The sequence below is a fragment of the Oncorhynchus keta genome, chromosome 31 (genome assembly GCF_023373465.1).
Source record: "Oncorhynchus keta strain PuntledgeMale-10-30-2019 chromosome 31, Oket_V2, whole genome shotgun sequence".
Classification (NCBI taxonomy): Eukaryota; Metazoa; Chordata; class Actinopteri; order Salmoniformes; family Salmonidae; genus Oncorhynchus; species Oncorhynchus keta.
In genome coordinates, this window is record NC_068451.1 from 22,602,078 (window position 1) to 22,626,809 (window position 24,732).

The window sequence follows — 24,732 nt, forward strand, 5'->3', positions numbered from 1 at the left end:
GTAACTGAAAGTTCGTTGGTTCGAATCCTGAGCCTACTAGGTGAAAAATCTGCCAATGTGCCATTGGGCAAGGACCCCAATTTCTCCTGTAAGTCACTCTGGATAAGAGCCTCTTCTCAAGAGTCTAATGTTATTTGTTATTGTAATACCCCTCCACGACAGTAGGTGTCATTAAGTGTGTAAAGTGCCGGATGTTTTTGTCCCACTGTTGTGTAGAAGACGGAAGCAGATCGGTCGCGGTTTGTGAGTGATTCAATTACAACAAATGGTGTGTTACAAAAAAATTCAACATACGTTTTAACCAGTATTTAGGCTAGATAGTAACATTGTGCAACATGCGTTATACAGTATCACAGATCAGTCACATATGATAGTTTCTGGATATTTTTCGGACAGTGAAGAGCGCATGCCTCCACGGCCACAAGGTGTTTCTGTCCAGGTGGAGTATCTGAAAATTAGCCATCTTCACTGTTGCAATCAGAACTGAGGTGATCTGCGGAAGTCCATATGTCGTCATAATTTACCTGCTTATTCTGTCAATAGTTGTAGTAGGTAGGTAGTTGTTATTGACGTGGGGCATTTTTGCGCTTATGATTTTAATTAGGTTGGCTAAGTAACTAGCTACCGTTAGCGAGCTACAATTCAAAGTTAATATGGTGAATGTTGCCGTCACAGTCAGTGCGTTCATGTATTCAGCTCGCTCACTGCACTTGCTTGAATATGGCTAGTTACTTTTTGTATATTTCAGAATCGGTGTCAAACATACATTGTCTTAGCTGTTTTCTGACGTTTTCTGCCAACATTAGTATAAAAGCATTCAACATTTTGTTTTGTAATGGCAGTTACTTTTAGTGACACTGGAATTGTATTATGGTCTGGTCTTACTGTACATAATTCTGATGGCTTTTGTCCTGATCCTGAAATGGTGGCATTAGAGAATTATATCAATGGATTGTGTTTGTCTCACAGGTACCATGTCAGACTTCACCATCGATATCCAGCTGACAGAACTAGGGTTCCCTGACATCTTGCAGCCCAGAGAAACAACCTGTGTGAAGGAAACACCATCGCCTTCGGCCTCTAACAATATCTCCCCTTTATCCTTGGCTAACCTCCAAACCCCCAGTTCCTCACCGCCTCCTGCTGCACTCACCCCCACAGCTGTGGTCCCAGAACTGGTCGGTGTAGATCAGCTGGTTTCTGTAGACTCACAGACTGCTTCTACAGTTCAGCAGGTTGCTTCACAGACTGGCACTCATATTACAGTAACCCCAAATCCCTCTGTGCCCCCTGAGACACTGACAATACTCTGCCCACCCCCTCCTTCTACACACAAACCTGTGGCAGTGCCACACACTTCACGGCCTGTTAGTCCCATATTGCTACCCAAGAGTTTAGTAAGTGGTCAAAACAATAGCCTTCACCAAAACCCCAAAATAACTAAAACTGTCCTGATATCTGTGTCTCGTATTGGAGCTGGTACTGTGTTGACGTCTGTACCAGCTACTTCCACTCCCCCTGTTGAACACTTAAGAACCATTAAGAATGATTCCGAGCTGCCACTGGCAGACCAGACTGCAATGTTTCAGACCACTCCAAAACCTGTAAACACAGGGAAGCAAGGAAGGGCAGTTGCTGAGGAAGAAGAACCAGGTGAAAAAATTGGAGGAGGGAAAGGTGTTTTCGATGATGGGAAAGTGCAAGAACCGAAAGAGAAAGAAGCAGTTGCAAAGAGTTTAGAGGAGGATTCTGAGGAAACAGATGACAGTGAGGTTTCTGAGAATGAGGATGATGATGAAGAGGAAGAGGAGGATGAGGAACTGGACCCAGGTAGGCTACAGCTCTAAAATCTTAATACCTTATTGTCAAACAACATGTTTGCAGTGAGATTATCTCAAGCAAATTTGCTGATGCAAAAAGCAACTAAAACAACATTGAAATTGCATTCAACATTCAATTCTGTCATACATCACATGATGGTTTCACACAAAAAAATGTATCCAACTGTTTGGTTATATAACAGCATCCATATAGAAAAAATGTTGGCTATATAATTTAGCTAGCTAGCCCAAAAGGAATTGTCAGCACTGTTTATCAGGTGAGCTAGCTAGTTCTTGGACAACTTCAGTTTCAATTTCAGTTCACTTTACAGGGGGAGGTTCAAAAGCGGGATTAAAATGGATTTCATTGTAATTTTTTGTCAACAATCTACACAAAAAATGTTTGATGGAAAATAAAACACTATCACTATGTATTCTACCCCATGAGTCAATACATATTAGTCACTTTTGGCAGGGATTAAAGAGCTTTGTCACTCAGAGCATTGCACAATTTATTCTTTAAAAAATATTCTGTGTCAAATTGGTTGTTGATTTAATTTTTTAATTTTATCAGGCAAGTCAGTTAAGAACACATTCTTATTTTCAATGACGGCCTGGGAACAGTGGGTTAACTGCCTGTTCAGGGGCAGAATGACAGATTTGTACCTTGTCAGCTCAGGGGTTTGAACTCGCAACCTTCCGGTTACTAGTCCAACGCTCTAACCACTAGGCTACGCTGCCGTCCCAATGGCTTGTCATTGATTTTCAAGACAGTTTTAAGTCAAAACTGTAACTAGGAACAAGAACATTCAATGTTGTTTTGGTAAGCAACTCGTGTGTATTTGCCCTTGAGTTTTAGGTAATTGTCCAACTGGAGGATGAATTTGTCTCCCAGTGTCTGTTGGAAAGCAAACTGAACCATGTATTCCTCTAGGATTTTGCCTGTGCTTAGCTCTATTCCGTTTCTTTTTATAAAAAGAAAAGAAATCCTGTTCCAGTCCTTGCCGATGACAAGCCTACCCATAACATGATGTAGCCACCACCATGCTTGAAAATGTGAAGAGTGGTGTTTTGTGTTGGATTTTCCCCAAACATAACACTTTGTATTGAGGTAAAAAAAAAAAAAAAAAAAAACATTTCCAAGCCAAATATTTTTCAGTATTACTTAAGGGCCTTATTGCAAACAGGAAGTCTGTATTCTGTACAGGCTTCGTTCTTTTCACTGTCATTTATCAAATAAAATTGTATTAGTCACATGCGCCAAATACAACAGTGAAACGCTTACTTGCGAGCCCCTAACCATCAATGCAGTTTAAAAAAAATACGGATAAGAAATAAAAGTAACAAGTAATTAAAGAGCAGCAGTAAAATAACAATAGTGAGACTTTATACTGTGCAGGGGGGCACCGGTTAGTTGAGGTAATATGTACAGTTGTGGCCAAAAGTTTTGAGAATGACACAAATATTAATTTCCACAAAGTTTGCTGTTTTAGGGTCTTTAGATATTTTTTGTCAGATGTTACTATGGAATACTGAAGTATAATTACAAGCATTTAATAAATGTCAATGACATTTATTGACAATTACATGAAGTTGATGCAAAGAGTAAATATTTGCAGTGTTGTCCCTTCTTTGTCAAGACCTCTGCAATCCGCCCTGGCATGCTGTCAATTAACTTCTGGGCCACATCCTGACTGATGGCAGCCCATTCTTGCATTATCAATGCTTGGAGTTTGTCAGAATTTGTGGGTTTTTGTTTGTCCACCTGCCTCTTGAGGATTGACCACAAGTTCTCAATGGGATTAAGGTCTGGGGAGTTTCCTGGCCATGGACCCAAAATATCGATGTTTTGTTCCCCGAGCCACTAAGTTATCACTTTTGCCTTATGGCAAGGTGCTCCATCATGTTGGAAAAGGCATTGTTCGTCACCAAACTGTTCCTGGATGGTTGGGAGAAGTTGCTCTCGGAGGATGTGTTGGTACCATTCTTTATTCATGGCTGTGTTCTAAGGCAAAATTGTGAGTGAGCCCACTCCCTTGGCTGAGAAGCAACCCCACACATGAATGGTCTCAGGATGCTTTACTGTTGGCATGACACAGGACTGATGGTAGCGCTCACCTTGTATTCTCCGGACAAGCTTTTCTTCGAATGCCCCAAACAATCGGAAAGAGGATTCATCAGAGAAAATGACTTTACCCCAGTCCTCAGCAGTCCAATCCCTGTACCTTTTGCAGAATATCAGTTTGTCCCTGATGTTTTTCCTGGAGAGAATTGGCTTCTTTGCTGCCCTTCTTGACACCAGGCCATCCTCCAAAAGTCTTGGCCTCACTGTGCTTGCAGATGCACTCACACCTGCCTGCTGCCATTCCTGAGCAATCTCTTTACTGGTGTTGCCCTGATCCCGCAGCTGAATCAACTTTAGGAGACTGTCCTGACACTTGCTGGACTTTCTTGAGCGCCCTGAAGCCTTCTTCACAACAATTGAACCGCTCTCCTTGAAGTTCTTGATGATCTGATAAATGGTTGATTTAGGTGCAATCTTACTGGCAGCAATATCCTTGCCTGTGAAGCCCATTTTGTGCAAAGCAATGATGATGGCACGTGTTTCCTTGCAGGTAACCATGATAGACAGAGGAAGAACAATGATTCCAAGCATCACCCTCATTTTGAAGCTTCCAGTCTGCTATTCGAACTCAATCAGCATGACAGAGTGATCTCCAGCCTTGTCCTCGTCAACACTCACACCTGTGTTAACGAGAGAATCACTGACATGATGTCAGCTGGTCCTTTTGTGGCAGGGCTGAAATGCAGTGGAAATGTTTTTGGGGGATTCAGTTTGCATGGCAAAGAGGGACTTGGCAATTAATTGCAATTCTTCTGATCACTCTTCATAACATTCTGGTGTATATGAAAATTGCCATCATACAAACAGGCAGCAGCAGACTGTGAAAATTAATATTTGTGTCATTCTCAACTTTTGGCCACGACTGTACATGTAGGTAGAGTTATTAAAGTGACTATGCATAGATGATAACAACAGAGTAGCAGCGGTGTAAAAGAGAGGAGGGGGGCATGCAAAAGTCTTGGTAGCCATTTGACTAGATGTTCAGAAGTCCTTATGGCTTGGGGGTAGAAGCTGTTTAGATGCCTATTGAACCTAGACTAGGTGCTCTGGTACCGCTTGCCGTGCGGTAACAGAGAAAACAGTTTAGGACTAGGGTGGCTGGAGTCTTTTACCTTTTTTAGGGTTTTCCTCTGACACCGCCTGGTATAGAAGTCCTGAATAGCAGGAAGCTTGGCCCCAGTGATGTACTGGGCCGTTCGGCAATACCCTCTGTAGTGCCTTGCTGCCGGAGGCCGAGCAGTTGCCATACCAGGCAGTGATGCAACCAGTCAGGATTCTCTCTATGGTGCAGCTGTAGAACCTTTTGAGGAACTGAGGACCCATGCCAAATCTTTTCAGTCTCCTGAGGGGGAAGAGGTTTTGTCGTGCCCTCTTCACAACTGTCTTGGTGTTCTTGGACCATGTTCGCTTGTTAGTGATGTCGACACCAAGGAGCTTGGCGCTCTCAACCTGCTCCACTGCAGCCCCGTTGATGAGAATGGGGGCGTGCTCGGTCCTCTTTTTCCTGTAGTCTACAATCATCTCTTTTGTCATGATCACATTGAGGGAGAGGCTGTTGTCCTGGCACCCCCCAGCCAGGTCTCTGACCTCCTCCCTCCTATAAGTTGTTTCATTGTTGTTGGCGAGATGCCTATATGTCAGGCCTACCACTGTTGTGTCATTGGCAAACTTAATGATGGTGTTGGAGTCGTGCCTGGCTGTGTAGTCATGAGTGAACAGGGAGAACAGCAGGAGACTGAGCAAGCACCCCTGAGGGGCTCCTGGGTTGAGGATCAGCGTGGCGGATGTGTTGTTACCTACCCATTTACATACATATACATTTGTCATTTAGCAGACGCTCTTATCCAGAGCGACTTACAAATTGGTGCATTCACCTTATGACATCCAGTGGAACAGCCACTTTACAATAGTGCATCTAAAACTTTTAAGGGGGGTGAGAAGGATTACTTTATCCTATCCTAGGTATTCCTTAAAGAGGTGGGGTTTCAGGTGTCTCCGGAAGGTGGTGATTGACTCCGCTGTCCTGGCGTCGTGAGGGAGTTTGTTCCACCATTGGGGAGCCAGAGCAGCGAACAGTTTTGACTGGGCTGAGCGGGAACTGTACTTCCTCAGTGGTAGGGAGGCGAGCAGGCCAGAGGTGGATGAACGCAGTGCCCTTGTTTGGGTGTAGGGCCTGATCAGAGCCTGGAGGTACTGAGGTGCCGTTCCCCTCACAGCTCCGTAGGCAAGCACCATAGTCTTGTAGCGGATGCGAGCTTCAACTGGAAGCCAGTGGAGAGAGCGGAGGAGCGGGGTGACGTGAGAGAACTTGGGAAGGTTGAACACCAGACGGGCTGCGGCGTTCTGGATGAGTTGTAGGGGTTTAATGGCACAGGCAGGGAGCCCAGCCAACAGCGAGTTGCAGTAATCCAGACGGGAGATGACAAGTGCCTGGATTAGGACCTGCGCCGCTTCCTGTGTGAGGCAGGGTCGTACTCTGCGGATGTTGTAGAGCATGAACCTACAGGAACGGGCCACCGCCTTGATGTTAGTTGAGAACGACAGGGTGTTGTCCAGGATCACGCCAAGGTTCTTAGCGCTCTGGGAGGAGGACACAATGGAGTTGTCAACCGTGATGGCGAGATCATGGAACGGGCAGTCCTTCCCCGGGAGGAAGAGCAGCTCCGTCTTGCCGAGGTTCAGCTTGAGGTGGTGATCCGTCATCCACACTGATATGTCTGCCAGACATGCAGAGATGCGATTCGCCACCTGGTCATCAGAAGGGGGAAAGGAGAAGATTAATTGTGTGTCGTCTGCATAGCAATGATAGGAGAGACCATGTGAGGTTATGACAGAGCCAAGTGACTTGGTGTATAGCGAGAATAGGTGAGGGCCTAGAACAGAGCCCTGGGGGACACCAGTGGTGAGAGCGCCTTACCCTTACCACCTGGGGGCGGCCCGCCAGGAAGTCCAGGATCTAGTTGCAGAGGAAGGTGTTTAGTCCCATGGTCCTTAGCTTATTGATTAGCTTTGAGGGCATTATGGTGTTGAATGCTGTCTGTAGTAAATTAATAGCATTCTCACATAGGTGTTCCTTTTGTCCAGGTGGGAAAGGGCAGTGTGGAGTGCAATAGAAATTGCATCATCTGTGGATCTGTTGGGGCGGTATGCAAATTGGAGTGGGTCTAGGATTTCTGGGATTATGGTGTTGTGAGCCATGACCAGCCTTTCAAAGCACATTATGGCTACAGGTGTGAGTGTTACGGGTCGGTAGTCATTTAGGCAGGTTACCTTAGTGTTCTTGGGCACAGGGACTATGGTGGTCTGCTTAAAACATGTTGGTGTTACAGACTCAGACAGGGAGAGGTTGAAAATGTCAGTGAAGACACTTGCCAGTTGGTCAGCGCATGCCTGCAGTACATGTCCTGGTAATCCATCTGGCCCTGCGGCCTTGTGAATGTTGACCTGTTTAGAGGTCTTACTCACATCGGCTGCAGAGAGTGTGATCACACAGTCTTCTGGAACAACTGTTACTATCATGCATATTTCGGTGTTATTTGCCTCGAAGTGAGCTTAGAAGTAGCTTAGCTCGTCTGGTAGGCTCATGTCACTGGGCAGCTCTCTTAGTAAGGGCGCCTGTATCTTTGTAGTGACTGGGTGTATTGATACACCAATCAAAATGTCATTATTAACTGCAACATGCTCAAGCTATCATCACGAGTCACATATCCCTGGGAAGTCTTTTTTATAATCTACTAACTGGTCTTCGTGGTTGAATCTGTGCTTGAAATTCACAACTCGACTGAGGGGCCTTACAGATAGTTTTATGTGTGGGGTACAGAGATGGGGCAGTCTTTTAAAAATCATGTGAGTCCATGCAACTTATTATGTGACTTGTTAAGCACATTTTTACTTCTGAGTTTGCCATAACAAAAGGGTTGAAAACTGATTGACTCAAGACATTTCAGATTTTCATTTTCTATTAACTTGTAAACATCTGTGCATTTGTAAGTATTCACCCCTTGACTTTTTCCACATTTTGTTGTCTTACAGCCAGCCTTATTCTAACATCGATTTAAATAGTTTTTTCCCTCGTCAATCTACACACACTACCCCATAATGACAAAAACAGTTTTTTGCAAATGTATACAAAAATACAAAATTAACTAAATAAGGCTGTAACAAAATGTGGAAAAGGGGAAGGGGTCTGAATACTTTCCCGAATGCACTGTTGTATGTATGCTTTCGTAAGTATTCAGAACCCTTCCCTTCTTCCACATTTTGTTACAATGCAGCCTTATTCTAACATGGATAAAGTAAATAAAAATTATCAGCAATCTACACAATACCCCATAATGGCAAAGCTAAAAACAGGCTTGTAGAAATTTTAGCAAATGTTTTTTTAAATATTTTTTATTAAAAAAATGAAATACCTTATTTACATAAGTATTCAGACAATTTGCTATGAGTCTCAATTGAGCTCGGGTGCATCCTCTTTCCATTGATCATCCTTGATGTTTCTACAACTTGATTGGAGTCGACCTGTGGTAAGTTTGACATTAATTGAACATGATTTGGAAAGGCACACACCTGTCTATGTCAGGGGCCACAGTTGACAGTGCATGTCAGAGCAAAAACAAAGCCATGAGGTCGAAGGAATTGTACGTCGTGCTCTGAGACAGGATTGTGTCGAGGCACAGATCTGGGGAAGGGTACCAAAAACATTCTACAGCATTGAAGGTCCCCAAGAACACAGTGGCCTCCATCATTCTTAAATGGAAGAAGATTGGAACCACCAAGACTTCCTAAAGCTCACTCATCCCAGAGCTGGCCGCCCAGCCGAACTGAGCAATCGAGGGAGAAAGGCCTTGGTCAGGGAGGTAACCAAGAACCCGATGGTCACTCTGACAGAGCTCTGGAGTTCCTCTGTGGAAATGGGAGAACCTTCCAGAAGGACAACCATCTCTGCAGCGCTCTAACAATCAGGCCTTTATGGTAGAGTGGTCAGACAGAAGCCACTCCTCAGTAAAAGGCACATGACAGCCTGCTTGGAGTTTGCCAAAAGGCACCTGAAGACTCTCAGACCATGAGAAACATGATTCTCTTGTCTGATGAAACCAAGATTGAACCCTTTGACCTGAATGCCAAGCATCACCTCTAGAGGAAACCTGGCACCATTCCTACGATGAGCATGGTGGTGGCAGCAGCATGCTGTGGGGATGTTTTTTAGCGGTGGGGAGAATAGTCAGAGAATAGTCAGGATCAAGGGAAAGATGAACGGAGCAAAGTATAGAGCGATCCTGAGTGAAAACCTGCTTCAGGACCTCAGACTGGGGCGAAGATTCACCTTCCAACAGGACAATGACCCTAGGCACACAGCCCAGACAACGCAGGAGTGGTTGTGGGACAAGTCTCTGAATGTCCTTAAGTGGCCCAGCCAGAGCCCGGACTTGAATCCGATCAAACATCTCTGGAGAGACCTGAAAATAGCTGCGCAGCAACGCTCCCCATCCAACCTGACAGAGCTTGAGAGGATCTGCAGAGAAGAATGGGAGAAACTACCCAAATATATGTGTGCAAAGCTTGTAGCGTCATTCCCAACAAGACACAATGCTGTAATTACTGCCAAAGGTGCTTCAACAAAGTACTGAGTTAAGTCTGAATATTTATGTAATTGTTTTGTAAATTTGTAAATTAGCAGAAATGTCTAAACCTGTTTTTGCGTTGTCATTATGTGGTGCTGTGCGTGTGTGTAGATTGATTTTTTTTTTTTTTGTATGAATACTTTCCGAATGGACGTGTGTGTGTGTGTGTGTTGGTACACACACACACACACACACACAGACAGTACCAGTCAAAAGTTTGGACGCACCTCCTCATTCAAGTTTTTTTTTGCATTTTTACTATTTTCTACATTCTAGAATAATAGTGAAGACATCAAAACTATGAAATAACACATGGAAACATGTAAACTCAGCAAAAAAAGAAACGTCCTCTCACTGTCAACTGTGTTTATTTTCAGCAAACTTAACAGGTGTAAATATTTGTATGAACATAAGAATCAACAACTGAGACATAACCTGAACAAGTTTCACAGACATGTGACCAACAAATTGAATAATGTGTCCCTGAACAAAGGGGGGTCAAAATCAAAAGTAACAGTCAGTATCTGGTGTGGCCACCAGCTGCATTAAGTACTGCAGTGCATCTCCTCCTCATGGACTGCACCAGATTTGCCAGTTCTTGCTGTGAGATGTTACCCCACTCTTCCACCAAGGCACCTGCAAGTTCCCAGACATTTCTGGGGGGAATGCCCTAGCCCTCACCCTCCGATCCAACAGGTCCCAGACGTGCTCAATGGGATTGAGATCTGGGCTCTTCGCTGGCCATGGCAGCACACTGACATTCCTGTCTTGCAGGAAATCACGCACAGAACGAGCAGTATGGCTGGTTGCATTGTCATGCTGGAGGGTCATGTCAGGATGAGCCTGCAGGAAAGGGTACCTTCCTGCAGGTCCTTTTCAGCATCAAAAGCCTGTAATACACTGAAGGTCCAATAGGTTCCCCACTGTGCAAACATGTCTACAATATATATATATATATATATATAAGGTTTTTACAAGTTTCCATGGTCTCCCCATACTAATAGTAAGCGTGCAACTCTCCAAACATTTTCCCCACTCTTCCCTATCAGGCAGTCAAGGAAATTCTGACAAAGTTCTGCCAAATATTTTTCAATGCAAGTAAAAGTTAGTAATGTTACGAGTAAAGTAGGAAGCCCAGGTTTCAAGATGTTAATGTTTCAAGAAAAAAGGAATGTGTATATATTTGGCCTGGCCAAACTGTTTTATATGCTGAATAAATGGAACTGCTAATTATGTGTTTTTTTTACTCCACTGGCCAATTGAGACATGGATTTTGTGTGTGTGCCATTGAGGTTGAATAGGCGAGACGACAAAAGATTTAAGTGCCTTTACAACGGGGTAGGTCCCAGGCGCACCGGTTTATGTCAATAACTGCAACGCTGCTGAGTTTATTAAGCTCAACAGTATCCCCTGTCTATCAAGAATGGTCCACCACCAAAGGGAAACCAACCAACTTGACACAACTGTGGGAAGCATTGGATTCAACATGGGCCTACATCCCATTGGAACCATTTCGACACCTTGTAGAGTCCAGGCCCTGACGAGTGGAGGCTGTTCTGAGGGCAAAAGGGGCGCAAGTGGAGGCTGTTCTGAGGGCAAAAGGGGCGCAACTCAATATTTATGTTTGTACATTGACTCCCAGACAATGTTCATATGTCATGACTGTCAGTCCGAGGTGGAAGCAAGTCATTATTATTTGTGTTGCAAGTCACAAGGTCCGATTCTCATGTTGAGTCCCATGTAGAATTGGTTGGGTCAAGTCACAAGGTCCGATTCTCATGTTGAGTCCCATGTAGAATTGGTTGGGTCAAGTCACAAGGTCCGATTCTCATGTTGAGTCCCATGTAGAATTGGTTGGGTCAAGTCACAAGGTCCGATTCTCATGTTGAGTCCCATGTAGAATTGGTTGGGTCAAGTCACAAGGTCCGATTCTCATGTTGAGTCCCATGTAGAATTGGTTGGGTCAAGTCACAAGGTCCGATTCTCATGTTGAGTCCCATGTAGAATTGGTTGGGTCAAGTCCAAGTCGTGTGTTCTAAGAGCTGGTCGAGTCGCACGTCAAGTAAAAAAATATATATTTTCATGCAATGACTTGTTCAACTACATTTATTGAGGATACCAGACAGCCCTGTTCTTTATTTTGTCTCTAACATATTTTGATTATGTAATTATTCATTTTAACAAAAAATTCCAAATGCAAGTAAATGATTAATTTCAAGCAATGTTGACATACCAAGAGAGCAGTAGACTTATGCTAGTTGTTTGAAGCCCCATTGCTGGTGAGCTTGCAAAGTAAACAGTTAATATTATTAATCACCAGACATTTTTGGAGCTGCATGTTTGCGCTGCATCCGATCCTATAGCTAGCTGTACAGCAGTCCACACCTCTGCTATCAATGTATAGAAGTTTGTATGAATCTTCTATTTAGCATGTCTCTTGATGTAATGACATGACAACTGCGTCTGAGTTCTTGGCAACCCTTCCCCCGCTTTTGTTTCATGCTGGCTGAAGACCTAGCTAGCCAGCTACTAGCTAACACACGGCACAGATGAAAGCAGAAACCTCTAAGTATCTTTGCCTTAGATGAATAGGGGAAACCTCTAATTGCACTGTGTCAGCAAATACAGTATAGTCACATTTTGGCACCAGTAGTAGACTAGTTACCTAGCTATGTAAACCACGCCCCTCCGAAACGAGGTAAGAGAATATGACAATACCATTGGTGTATTCAAATTTGAGATTTTGTGATGTCACAAAATGCCCTTAATATTCCCACCTCTTGAATCCTGGTGTTTGACCAGTAACTTTATAATCAAACTTTTCAATGAAGAAGCAACAGTCATTCTTCATACTTTAGGTATCCCAGTTTGATCTGGTTTCATCCAAATATCATCAATTTCCTGAAAACGTTTTGACTGTGCTGGACCTTTAACACCCTTCCCCCTTTTCCTTTCAGAAGCAGAGCCTGGAGGTTCAGGCGAACACCGCTGTAGCGTCTGTGACCTCGTCCTTTCCTCCAGCTTCCAGCTCCAGGAGCACATGAACCTGCACACAGGGGCACGCCCCTACTGCTGTGCCGAGTGTGGTAAGCGCTTCTGTCAGCTGGCCAACTACCGCTCCCACCTGCGTACGCACGCCCAGCCCCAGACCTCAGTCCCACCCGTACAGCTCCGCTGCCGTGTTTGCCTGAAGGGCTTCGATTCTGAGCAGGGTTTGAAGGACCACCTAGCCAAGTCCCACTTTGAGAAGGAGTTCTATGAGTGTGACGCATGCAAGCGCATCTTCACCTGCCTGACCAAGTGTGAGGAGCACCTGGAGGAGCACAAGCGCGAGCTGGCGGACCACGTGTGTCTGCAGTGCTGCCGCCGCTTCCGCCTGCGCCGCTCTCTCCGCCGCCACAAGGAGCGGGGCTGTGTCCGCAGCTATCGCTGCACCGACTGCCCCATGAACTTCAGCCGCAAGAATGCCCTCCTCAAGCACAGCTTCTCCCACCTGGGCCTGCTGCCTTACACCTGCATCCAGTGCCGTGCACATTTCCGCTTGGCCAGGCTCTACCGTAAGCACGAGTGTGAGCCGGAGCGGCTCCACTGTGTGGCATGCCTGGGCGTCTTTCAGAGCCACAACGACTTCCAGAGGCACAAGAGGGAAACGGGCTGCTGGGGCCAGCAGGGGACCAAGGGGGATGAGATCCGCTGTATGGAGTGTGGCCAGGCCTTCTCCACGGCTGACGAGCTGAAGAATCACGCCGGGGCCCACCAGAGGGTGATGACCTGCTCCGAGTGCGGCAAGGGCTTCCGCTCGGCCTTGATGCTGATGTCACATATGGGGGGCCACGCAGGGTCGAGGCCCTGTCTGTGTAAGAACTGTGGCCTGGGCTTCCCTCACCAGCAGGGTTACGAGAGCCACCTCAAGGACTGTGGACGCAAACCCCCTCCTGTGGTGAGTATGGGTTACCCCCCTAAGGACTGTTGCAATATACTGATATATGTTTGTCACTGTAAATGGCTCTTTGGAATAAAAGTATTTTCATATTAGTTTAGTTTAAGTTGGATTGGATAGAGAAGGGTACAAGTAGCTCTCTGTTCACTGTTGTAACTCTCTCTTTGTGCAGATGGCTCCAAAGAAACCACGGAAGGACCCCCCTGCTGCTCCTTCCAAACCCCTACCCCAGCTCGCTCCAAGGCATCTCCCTGCTCCTGTAAAGAAACCAGAGAGTCAAGTGTCAGCACCACTTCCTACTCTGATGAGAATGCCAGGCTCTGCCCCTGCCAGAGTCACTATGGGAGTCCATAACACCACTACTGTCCGTGTGGTGAGCCCTGACCAACCCACCAAGGGGCTGTGGAAGCTCAGCCTGGACAAACAACCGCCTCCTGGGGTGTCCTTGGTCATGTTTGTCCCCGCCAACACCCCTCTGGCCTCTGGCCTCTCTGGCCCATCCTCCACCCCCCAGCTTCCAGCCCTCTCAGGCACCCAGTCCCAGTGGAAGGTCCTCAACCCAGCACCAAATCCAGGAGCCCCTCCGGTGCTGTGCCAGTCCAGCTTCACCTCTGAGCCGGGTCTGAGCCTCATTGCAGAGGCAAACCGGCGCTACTCCTCTGATACCCCGCTGGATCTGGCCTTAAAGACAGCTGACTACGAACAGGATCCTGCTAATTTACTACCTCTTGATCTGTCTAACAAGTCGACTTGCTCCACTCCTCCTGCTAACCTTGTAGTCAAGACTGAACCGAGAGACCCTGGGTTTGCAGAGGAGACTGAGGAAGAAGTATTCACAAGTTTAACAGGTGATAAAAAGGGGATAGTCTTTCAGAGTAAGAGGGAGCCAGGGGAGGATTCTAAAATGGAGGCTATGGCTCAGAAGGGGGAAAATGGAGAAGGGAGAGGAGATGAAGACAGGCAAAATGACAGCAGAGATGATGGAAAAACTTGGTCTCAAATGAAGAAGTCACCAACACCGGGAGTCCCGTCAACACTACAGCTCCTGACCATCAAACAGAAGAACACTGCCAAAGTGGATCCAGTGAATCAGCTGAAAATCGAGTCAGTCAGCTCTTTGCACTCCAAAATGCTTCGGGGCTTAGTCCAGATAAAGCAGGAACCACTGTTTCTAGAGGCTGACAGTGGAACACAGAGCTCAGACTTCTGTTCGTACAGCCCGCTGACAGCATTGAAGAGGAAGATGGAGCCAGACGTGGGGCTGGACTTGAGATGGGATGGGGGCACCCCAGGCTGTGTGCTCGACTTGAGGTTGAATGGAGGGAACCCAGCCAGTTGTGATGTGGTGGAGAAAGCAGAGGAGAGGAACATGGAAGGAGACCGTGTAGAGGAGGAGCTTGATGGTGGCGAGAAGGATGGAGCAACAGAGGAGAGGAAAGCAGATAAGGTTGGATCGGAGGAGAGGAAAGAGCAGAAGGATGGATCGGAGCAGAAGGATGGATCGGAGGAGAGGAAAGAGGAGGATGGAACAGAGGAGAGGAAAGAGAAGGCTGGATTGGAGGAGAAGGATGGAACGGAGGAGAGGAAAGAGAAGGCTGGATCGGAGGAGAAGGCTGGAACGGAGGAGAGGAAAGGGGAGGATGATGGAATGGAGGAGAGGAAAGAGAAGGATGAAGGGGAGGAGGATGGAACGGAGGAGAGGAAAGAGAAGGATGGAACGGAGGAGAGGAAAGAGAAGGATGGAACGGAGGAGAGGAAAGAGAAGGATGGAACGGAGGAGAAGAAAGGGGAGGAGGGTGGAACGGAGGAGAGGAAAGAGAAGGATGGAACAGAGGAGAAGGATGGAACGGAGGAGTCTGACACACCTGTTGATGAACCCACAGCCCATAACCCAGAGACACAGCTCCCCCCCCCTCTCATCCCCTCTCCTCCCTCCTCACCACCATGTAAAAGACGAAGGTCACTAAGGACAAGGGAAAAGCCTAGAGCCCTACACGACTGTTTATTATAAGGGCAGTACTTTACAGAGTAAAAAATAAGATTGCTGACAACAATGTTAATTAGGCTGCTTTTTAATGGCCCGAGGAACAGAGGACAACAACCAAGCCTAATGTAAAACAATTCATACTAGGCCTGTTATTAAATCATAATAGCAACACATTTTGTGAATTAGTGGTGATTTTGATAAACCATGCCTCTACATTAATTTGCCCTCGGGATTTGGTTGCTTTCCTGTATTCCAATGATTTTTTTTTTGTTAGACATTGCAAGTCTTCAATAGCTGTATTTAATGTACCTGCTAGTGCTTACTGAGCTAGCCAACAATCCTGGTTGTTAGCTGCTTACTGTGTGGCAAGCGATTGAGATTAGGGTAAATAGTGGCTATTGTTTTCTATATTACAGTAGTTGCGTATGTTGGCAATAGGGTCATGCACTTCTTCCAGTGTTATGCACACATTTCCAAACACTCCATATCTATTTGACTATACCAATATAAGTTATTTGTTATTTTTTTGTTATTGGTTGTCTAGTTAGTCTTCAATTGAATGTCATTGTAATTTTGTAGTTTCTATTCAATATAAGCTGCTGTATGGGACTTCAGTCGCCAAGGTTTCTTATTCAGGTACTGATGGAGAATGTTTGGGAGCCAGGATTTAATGTACTGTCAACTTTCTGAGAAATGTTTCTCAACAGCTCGGTTTTTGTTTGATTTGAGTTCCATAATGGGTCAAATATGCAAGAAATATGTGCTGTCCAATTGTAATGTTAAATTGACTTGTATATCTTTTTCTATCACGTTGAATGTCTTACCCCAACTTCAACTGAATGGTTACAGTGTTTTGTAGAGTTTTAAAACATTCTGTTCAGAAATTGGGATCTTAAAGGATACAAATAAAGATCGACTTGTCGGAATGGCATGGAGGGGTTTTCTTGGAAATCCTTCTTCCATTGACCTTTACAGAACACTCTTACTTGAGTGCTGGAGAGGAACGCGGGAAGGCACTGTGGTAAGTGTTTGTATCTCATCGTAAACACGCTGATATAAATATTAATATAACATAACCTAACATTTAACCAACGCGTTGTAATTCCAGTGTTGAATTTTGAGATGTTAATAAATGATGAACTCGGCTAGGTAGGTCTGTAATTATATAGGCCTACCTCCTCGAGACAGATGGATAGTGCTAATGCGCACAGTACAGAGCTCGGTTGAAGAAAAGACTACAAATATTGTCACATGGTAAGAAAGTCCGGAAATAATTTGTCAAATCCGGCGGAGATGACACAAGTAGGGAAATGTGGCGGGCGTAAAGAACACAACAGCTTGCAATAGATATCCCTTTCAATGTCGATCGAAAGACTGTTGGGTTACGAAGCTCAAATTCCTTTCTCTTGCTTTGAGCAATGTAGGCTGATGAAACGAACAGACGGCAAAAACGTTGTATAACTACACATTATTCTACATGGACAAAGACAAGTTCGCGGTGAGCGTAAGTATATAGGCCTGACAATAAAATGCATATTTTGAAGAAGTGAGAATATGATTGTGTAGCCTATTTCTATCCATAATAAGAAAGGAATCAAAGAGCAGTCTTGGATTAAAAAAGTATTATTGTAAAAAATATAATACAGTTTAAATATTTGTTAAACTGATAACTATTGCTAATGTATATGTAAGTCACAAATTAAACCTGTTGTAGTATAAGCAATCTCATTGCTATTTACAATTGACACCTATCCTTCCTCTTCATTTCCCCACCCAGCATGACCCATGCTCCTGGTTGGAGATGCACCAGTTCATTGGAGACCTGATGGTGTCTGGGGGGGCTCTGGGGCTAAAAGACTCCCCACCAGCAGGCCCAGGCTCAGCCCCAGGCTCAGCCCAGCCCAGACAGGTCCAGGCCCAGGTAGAGAGCATTAGAGAGGCCAGAGACATCAGTGGACAAGGTGAGTGGAGAACATTGTGGAGTAATAGGAAAGGACAGGGAATACCAAGGAAACTTTTGTTTTCATAGGTAATGGCTTGTCTGGCTTTATAATAAATCTATTTTCTTGCTTTTGTCTTTTCCCCCACTTGTACACAGCTCAGCATCATACCTGCACTTGCCCTGGTTGCCCATACTCTTCCTCATTTTCCTCCTTCCAGACCATAAAGCCCAGAGGCACTGTGTCCTCACAGCCCGAGCCCAGCAGCACCTACAGCCCAGAACTCAGTCAGCCCCAGAGTCAGGACAAGGAGACCAGCACCCATAGCCCCAGCCCAGCCCCTACCACTTCCACTAACCAGGGTACTTCTTCACCAAGCCCCCTGCCTCAAATTCCAACCTTCCCTTGTTTCTGCTGCCGCCGGGGCTTCCAGACCTGCACCCAGCTACTGCACCACCAACAGGGGGCAGCAGACTTTCCCTTCTCCCAGACGCACACCCACTACCACCACCACTCCCCACTTACCACCTGCCTGCCCCACCACCACTCCCACCATGGCCTGTCCTCTGGCACCTTCTCCTGCCTGTCCTGCCAGCATTCCTTCCCCTCCTGCTCCCAGCTCCTCCGCCACCAGCAGGGCCACAACCCCCCCCAGAACCATGTTGGAGGGGTGACCACAGTGTCCCCCACCCTACACCCATGCATGCACTGTCCAGCCTCCTTCCCCCGACCTTCTCAGCTGCTACAACACCAGCGCACCCAGCACGCTCACAAGGCTGGTGGCTTCCTGTGCACTGAGTGCGGGCGCGCCTTCAACTCCCACTCCAACCTCCGCATCCACCTCAACGTACACACCGGCGCCCGGCCCTACTCATGCCCTGACTGCGGCAAGAGTTTCAGCCAGTCAGGAGCGTTGAAGATCCACCGTCGCATCCACACTGGGGAGAGACCCTATACCTGCACCTACTGTGGGAGGGGCTTCCCCCACCTGGCCGGGGTCCGGGCCCACCAAAGGACCCACACAGGTGAGAAGCCCTACCGCTGCACCCAGTGTGGGAAGTGCTTCACCCAGTCGGGGGCACTGAAGATCCACACAAGGATCCACACGGGGGAACGACCGTTTGTGTGCAGCCTCTGTGGGAAGGGCTTCTCCAACCGCTCCGGCATCCGCTTCCACCAGCGCACTGTCCATGGGATGGTGTCGGATATGGGAGGGGGTGGAGGGGCCGGTGGGTCCCATAGGGGGAGACAGAGTCTAGGCAGCTCAGCTGCTGTGGGACGCCCCAGCGCCAATCCAAACAGGATACGCAACAGCCCCCATACTGACGTGTGCTCTAGCATTACTCCTGCCCCGACCAAAATCCTTTCCCCTGGGTCTCTCCTTGCTCCTCCAGGATCAGGTCTGACTATAACCTCAGACAAAGAGGCCCAGTTCCAGTCTAGCGGTGTGAAGATCCACTCCGGAAGAGCAGAACCAGACAGTAGCAGGGAAGGGAGGGCTCAGCTGTACACCTGTGAGGACTGTGGCCTGCGTTTTGAGGACGCTCCCTCCAGAAACAGACACCAAACTCTGGTGCACTACTCTACAGAAGGGGTAGAGGAGGATGACCTGGGGGACACTGAGGGGGAGGGGTGAGAGGGAGAGATGGAAGCTTGATGCAGTAGATTGTTGGATCAAAGGCTAAGGGAGAGGTGGGAAAACTGGAATGGGAACATGGAGAGGTGAGAAGAGGCCGAAAGCTTGAGACTCATCGAGGAGGAAAATGTGTAAAGGCATGTTGGTGAAGGGAGGGTGAGAAGACAAAGTGAAACATTAAGTGTCTATCAATGGGATCTATGACATATTTCAGGTTGAATTCCACTGTAAAAGATTCCAGGCCTAAGGAAGTCTTTTGCGATAGTTTTCACATTTTGTGAGTCCAACTTTCTCTTTGTCAAAAAGTCAAGTACCGGCCTCCCGGGTGGCGCAGTGGTTAAGGGCGCTGTACTGCCACCAGAGACCGCTGGTGGCACAGGTTAGGGGTTAGGGGAGGGTGTGGGCGGGGTTGGCCATAAATAAGAATTTGTTCTTAATTGACTTGCCTAGTTTACATAAAGGTTAAATAATACATAAAAAGTAAGTGCAGAAGTGAGGATATGTTGTATTTAGCATCATTATGTAATATATATTTTGTAATAATATCTATTTAGCTCATTGTGCCTTGATGTCAGATTAGATCATTCTAGTACATAAAAAATACATATATTTGCATAAACCACACTGTACTAAACTTCATGACAACTGATATGTTAGTGGTTTAGTGATTTTATTGAGGATCAATATCTTCACTGTTGGAAGATATTTCTTATACAAAGTATATTTTTTATCAGGATCATTTCTCAGAGACACATGGTTTGTTGACCTGTTTTCTATTGCTTTAGATCTCCACCTAGTGGACATTTAGAAGCATAGCAGCAGAAACACAGACACTGAAACTAGTCTGTCAAGGCTACAGGTGTCACTCATTCTACGGAGGTCCGAGTGTCTTCGGGTTTTAGCTGCTCCCTTGTCCTTGATTTATGAATTGCGGTCACTAATTAGTAAGGAACTCCCCACACTTGGTTGTCTTGGGCTTAATTGAAAGGAAAAGACAAAAACCTGTAGACACTAGGCCCTCCATGGAATGAGTTTGACACCCTTCTCTAGATCAGTGGTTCCTCAACCAGTAGTACTAGGACCCCTGGGAGTACTTGGCCTATCCACAGGGGGTACTTGCACATGAAGGGGTATTTCAGCAGTGGAGGCTGCTGAGGGGAGGATGGCTCATGATAATGGCCGGAATGGAGTAAATGGAATGGAATTGGAATCAAACGCATGAAAACCATTTGTTTGATGTATTTGATACCATTCCACCGATTCCGCTCCAGCCATTATCATGAGCGTATCCTACCAAATGAAGGTGCCACCAACCCCCTGTGCTTCAGGAGTAGTCCAGACTGAGCACAATTCAGGTGGGGGTCCAGTTACTGAAAAAGGTTGAACTATTGATCTAGATATCTGTGTTGCCTCCCAATATTTTCAAACGTTACTGTTGCCTGGGGTCTTTTATTTCCAGACACTGAAACTATTGAAACTTTTGTTTGGCCAACTTCCCTTCTTTGGTATTCTGGAGCCTCGAGGACAAAAGACTGATTGAGGACCTTTTTACCGGAGAATGTGTTGGTTTTCTATGATTGTGTGTTGATGTGATTATTTGTCTATATTGATGTATATAGTGTGTATGTATACAGACAGGGCTCATCTGTAAAAGAGATGTCTCCCTGTCAAAATACATTTTATATATCCGTCTGTTTTTTTCAGTAAATGATTGCCCTCAGTCATTCAGGGTTGTTTAAAATGATCATCTATAGGGCCTTTTGTAATGATAATTTCATTCCAGCCTCTTTGACCCAAGATGTGCTTCTGAGTGTCTCAGATGTTTACTAACTGGTATAAACTGATACTAAAACCACGGTCAGCTGGGATTCCCAACAACAGGCAAGGCTTGTACAATTATCTGGGAGATCTTATATCAGACATATAGCATGACAAGCCACTAGTGATGACACTACAGAAATAGCACAATTGGTTTACTAGAAACAGAAAAATGAAAAACGTATGAGTCGGGCGTTCTTGGGAGTATGACAAATCAAAATGTGTCCATGAAAAGGCTCTGTTTCAAGTTTGTTCACGGTTCCTCGAAACTCAACAGCATTTCACATGACCTTTTGGAAAGAGTTGATTTTGTTATAGGTTTTGCAAGTGTTTATTTGGTCGCGCTGAAACGATCTCAAGTGCTGCGTAAAATCAGGCGACGCAGAACAGTCATTCATGGGTAAAGAGCGTCCTTCCACTTGTCATGATATGTAATTAAGTGTAAACGGAACCATTTTCGGACCCACCTGAAGTCGGTACTGGTTTGGTTAATGATAGGTAATTGACCTATAGATGGCAGTACGTCTCTCCAATCATGATCCTGGTGAGCTACAGTCCTGAGCGAAAAATTACGGGAGGGTAGCTCTCCAGGAACCGGGTTGGAGAACCATGCATGACACGGTCAGTGCTATCTGGGATCTTTGGGACATCCCTTCCCCATTAAAGTAGAATTTTAAAATGTTAGGTAAGTGCTATGGTTGTGGTTAGGGTAGGGACTTTCCAATGATCCGTATAGCACTGACCTGCGTGAAACTACACCAACATCCTGAGCACACGGAGACAAGTGACGCACTAACAAGTGATTGGTAATTGGAGCGTATACTCCCATTGTTATCAATATATACACGTCTTGTTTTTACTTAATATCTACAACAGTGGAGAACAGTTATTTAAAACCTAACAGAAAAAAACACCTCGGCACGTGGAAAGAAAGAGGTGTGTGTAAAACTTGTTTCCATACTTTGAAAGAAAGACAACCCTGGAAGCCACGCCTCCTCCAGTATCAATAAGTACAGTGCCAGACGTTCCTTTCCACATTCAGAGGGATTTGCAGTATTTGGATACAGACAAGTGAAGCAGAGTGGAAATACTCATCAATAGCCAGAATCCAATAACAAACATGAGAGGTTTTATCCTCTTTGCGATTTTAGTAATTGCCCATGCTCACAGCAGTATTGGTAAATATAATTTTATTTACTTTAACTGAGTGAATTGTATTCTACTCTCTCTATACACTTACATTTTATGTAGGCTTATTCGTTTTAATTCAACTGCAAATGTGAACTCTGTTCAGCATTGTCCTTCAAGTTAGTTTATTTGACAACAGTCATGTAAAAATACTTGAAAGTACTACTAAAGTAGTTTTTTGAGGTTATGTACATTACGATTTATATTTTTGACAATTTCTTTCTTCACTACTTTCCTAAAGAAAATAATGTAATTTTTACTCCATACATTGTCCCTGACACCCAAAAGTACATTTTGAATACTTAGCAGGACAGAAAAAGTGTCCAATTCACTTATCAAGAGAACATGCCTGGTCATCCCTACTGCCTCTGCTCTGTGACTCACTAAACACAAATGCATCGTTTGTAAATAATGTCTGAGTGTTGGAGTGTGCCCCTGGCTATCCGTACAGTTTCAAAACAAGAAAATGGTGTCGTCTGCTTTGCTTAATATAAGGAATTTGAAGTGATCTATACTTTTACTTTTGATACTTCAGTATAATTAGAAGCAAATACTTTTAGACTTTTACTCAAGTAGTATTTTACTGGGTGACTTCCACTTTTACTTGAGTAACGTTCTTTTAAGGTATCTATACTTTTACCTAAGTGTAACAATTGGGTACTTTTTCCACCACTGCCATCCGGTTTGTTTAATATAAGGAATTTGAAATGATTCATAGTTTTACTTTTACTTTTGATACTTAAGTATATTTTAGCAATTACATTTACTTTTGATACTTAAGTATATTTAAAACCAAATGCTTTTAGACTTTTACTCAAGTAGTATTTTACAGCATGATTTTTACTTGAGTAATTTTTTATAAAGGTATCTTTACTTTTACTCAAGTATGACTATTGGGTACTTTTTCCACCACTACTTGACAAGATATTGTAGATCAGCTGTGTTGGCATCAAATAAGGGCTTATACTCAGATACCCACTCTTCCACCAAGGCACCTGCAAATTCCCAGACATTTCTGTGGGGAATGGCTCTAGCCCTCACCCTCCATTCCAACAGGTCCCAGACATGCTCAATAGGATTGAGATCCGGGCTCTTCGCTGGCCATGGCAGAACACTGACATTCCTGTCTTACAGGAAATCACGCACAGAACGAGCAGTATGGCTGGTGGCATTGTCATGATGGGTCATGTCAGGATGAGCCTGCAGGAAGGGTACCACATGAGGGAGGAGGATGTCTTCCCTGCAATGACAACAAGCTCAGTCCATTGATGCTGTGACACACCGCCCCAGACCATGACGGACCCTCCACCTCCAAATCGATCCCGCTCCAGAGTACAGACCTCGGTGTTAAGGCTCATTCCTTCCACGATAAACGCGAATCCTACCATCACCCCTGGTGAGACAAAACCGCAACTCATCAGTGAAGAGCACTTTTTGCCAGTCCTGTCTGGTCCAGTGACTGTGGGTTTGTGAACATAGGTAACGTTGTTGCCGGTGATGTATGGTGAGGCCCTGTCTTACAACAGACCTACAAGCCCTCAGTCCAGCCTCTCCGCCTATTGCGGACAGTCTGAGCACTGATGGAGGGATTGTGCGTTCCTGGTGTAACTCGGGCAGTTGTTGTTGCCATCCTGTACCTGTCCCGCAGGTGTGATGTTCAGATGTACCAATCCTGTGCAGGTGTTGTTACACGTGGTCTGCCACTGCAAGGACAACCAGCTGTCTGTCCTGTCTCCCTGTAGCGCTGTCTTAGGCGTCTCACAGTACAGACATTGCAATGTATTTCCCTGGCCACATCTGCAGTCCTCATGCCTCCTTACAGCATGCCTAAGGCACGTTCACACAGATGAGCAGGGCATCTTTCTTTTGGTGTTATTCAGAGTCAGTAGAAAGGCCTCTTTAGTGTGCCAAGTTTTCATAAATGTGACCTTAATTGCCTACCGTCTGTAAGCTGTTAGTGTCTTAACGACCGTTCCACATGTTCATTAATTGTTTATGGTTCATTGAACAAGCATGGGAAACAGTGTTTAAACCCTTTACAATGAAGATCTGTGAAGTTATTTGGATTTTTACAAATTATCTTTGAAAGACACAGGGTCCTGAAAAAGGGACGTTTCTTGTTTTTGCTGAGTTTATATATATTTTTTAATATTGTCTCTGTTTATGCCTGGGTAATCGATTCAATTATTAATTGAGAGCGGAACTCCCCTGAAAAGCCAATTATTTGAATACAAATTGAAAGTGTGACAAATGACATGAATCTCTGCACCTCAATCCAATTCCATGGGATTTGATTTACCTTGGAGACTCAACGCCTGTGGAGAAAAGCAATCTAAGTCAATGTTTAGTTTTTTGTCACTATCTAAAAACATGTTTCCAATTGCTTTTCTTCAGCATTGTCCATGGTGTGGATCGATAATGCCACAGTCATCCCCATGAAATGGTGTGCTTTCAACGTGTTGTTCAAGTAATTCAAGTTTGTGGTTTGTATGTGTTTTTGCACTAAAACGTTTTGTTCAGCAGGGGACCTCCTACCTACCTTTTATTACCGGCATCTCCTAGTCAAGTAGACAAACCTGTTGTTCATCTGGCTGTGTTTGGCTAATTGCCAGCCTGGTTTGAACCAGTCAACAAGAAGGAAAAGGAAGCACTTA

General features: G+C 45.3%; 2 protein-coding genes across 7 annotated transcripts; both read left to right on the top strand.

The window, feature by feature from the left end:
* Positions 1-130: 130 nt before the first annotated feature.
* Positions 131-16,427, top strand: LOC118364616 (uncharacterized). 5 transcript variants are annotated; one of them, XM_052489974.1, is made up of 5 exons: positions 223-552; positions 970-1,830; positions 12,527-13,509; positions 13,682-15,103; positions 15,194-16,427. In XM_052489974.1, the coding sequence occupies exons 2-5, from the start codon at positions 975-977 to the stop codon at positions 15,518-15,520; spliced, it is 3,588 nt and encodes a 1,195-aa protein (XP_052345934.1). In that variant the 5' UTR covers positions 223-552; positions 970-974; the 3' UTR covers positions 15,521-16,427. The 5 variants fall into 5 exon arrangements, with proteins under 5 accessions (XP_035602208.2, XP_052345934.1, XP_035602207.2 ...); XM_035746315.2 differs by having other exon boundaries at positions 131-268; positions 13,682-16,427; XM_035746314.2 differs by having other exon boundaries at positions 13,682-16,427.
* Positions 16,428-16,763: 336 nt separating this feature from the next.
* LOC118364617 (zinc finger protein 27) lies at positions 16,764-20,768 on the top strand. 2 transcript variants are annotated; one of them, XM_035746319.2, is made up of 3 exons: positions 16,764-16,994; positions 17,274-17,457; positions 17,595-20,768. In XM_035746319.2, the coding sequence occupies exons 1-3, from the start codon at positions 16,974-16,976 to the stop codon at positions 19,070-19,072; spliced, it is 1,683 nt and encodes a 560-aa protein (XP_035602212.1). In that variant the 5' UTR covers positions 16,764-16,973; the 3' UTR covers positions 19,073-20,768. The 2 variants fall into 2 exon arrangements, with proteins under 2 accessions (XP_035602212.1, XP_035602211.1); XM_035746318.2 differs by having other exon boundaries at positions 16,765-17,000.
* The last annotated feature ends 3,964 nt before the right edge of the window (positions 20,769-24,732 follow it).

Excerpts from the sequence above, each read along its gene's own strand:
- LOC118364616 (XM_035746315.2), top strand. The coding sequence starts at position 975 with ATGTCAGACTTCACCATCGATATCCAGCTGACAGAACTAGGGTTCCCT. Across the intron at positions 1,831-12,526 it reads GGATGAGGAACTGGACCCAG|AAGCAGAGCCTGGAGGTTCA; the intron begins GTAGGCTACAGC and ends TTTTCCTTTCAG. Across the intron at positions 13,510-13,681 it reads GACGCAAACCCCCTCCTGTG|ATGGCTCCAAAGAAACCACG; the intron begins GTGAGTATGGGT and ends CTCTTTGTGCAG.
- LOC118364617 (XM_035746318.2), top strand. The coding sequence starts at position 16,974 with ATGGACAAAGACAAGTTCGCGGTGAGC. Across the intron at positions 17,001-17,273 it reads AAGACAAGTTCGCGGTGAGC|CATGACCCATGCTCCTGGTT; the intron begins GTAAGTATATAG and ends TTCCCCACCCAG. Across the intron at positions 17,458-17,594 it reads CAGAGACATCAGTGGACAAG|CTCAGCATCATACCTGCACT; the intron begins GTGAGTGGAGAA and ends ACTTGTACACAG.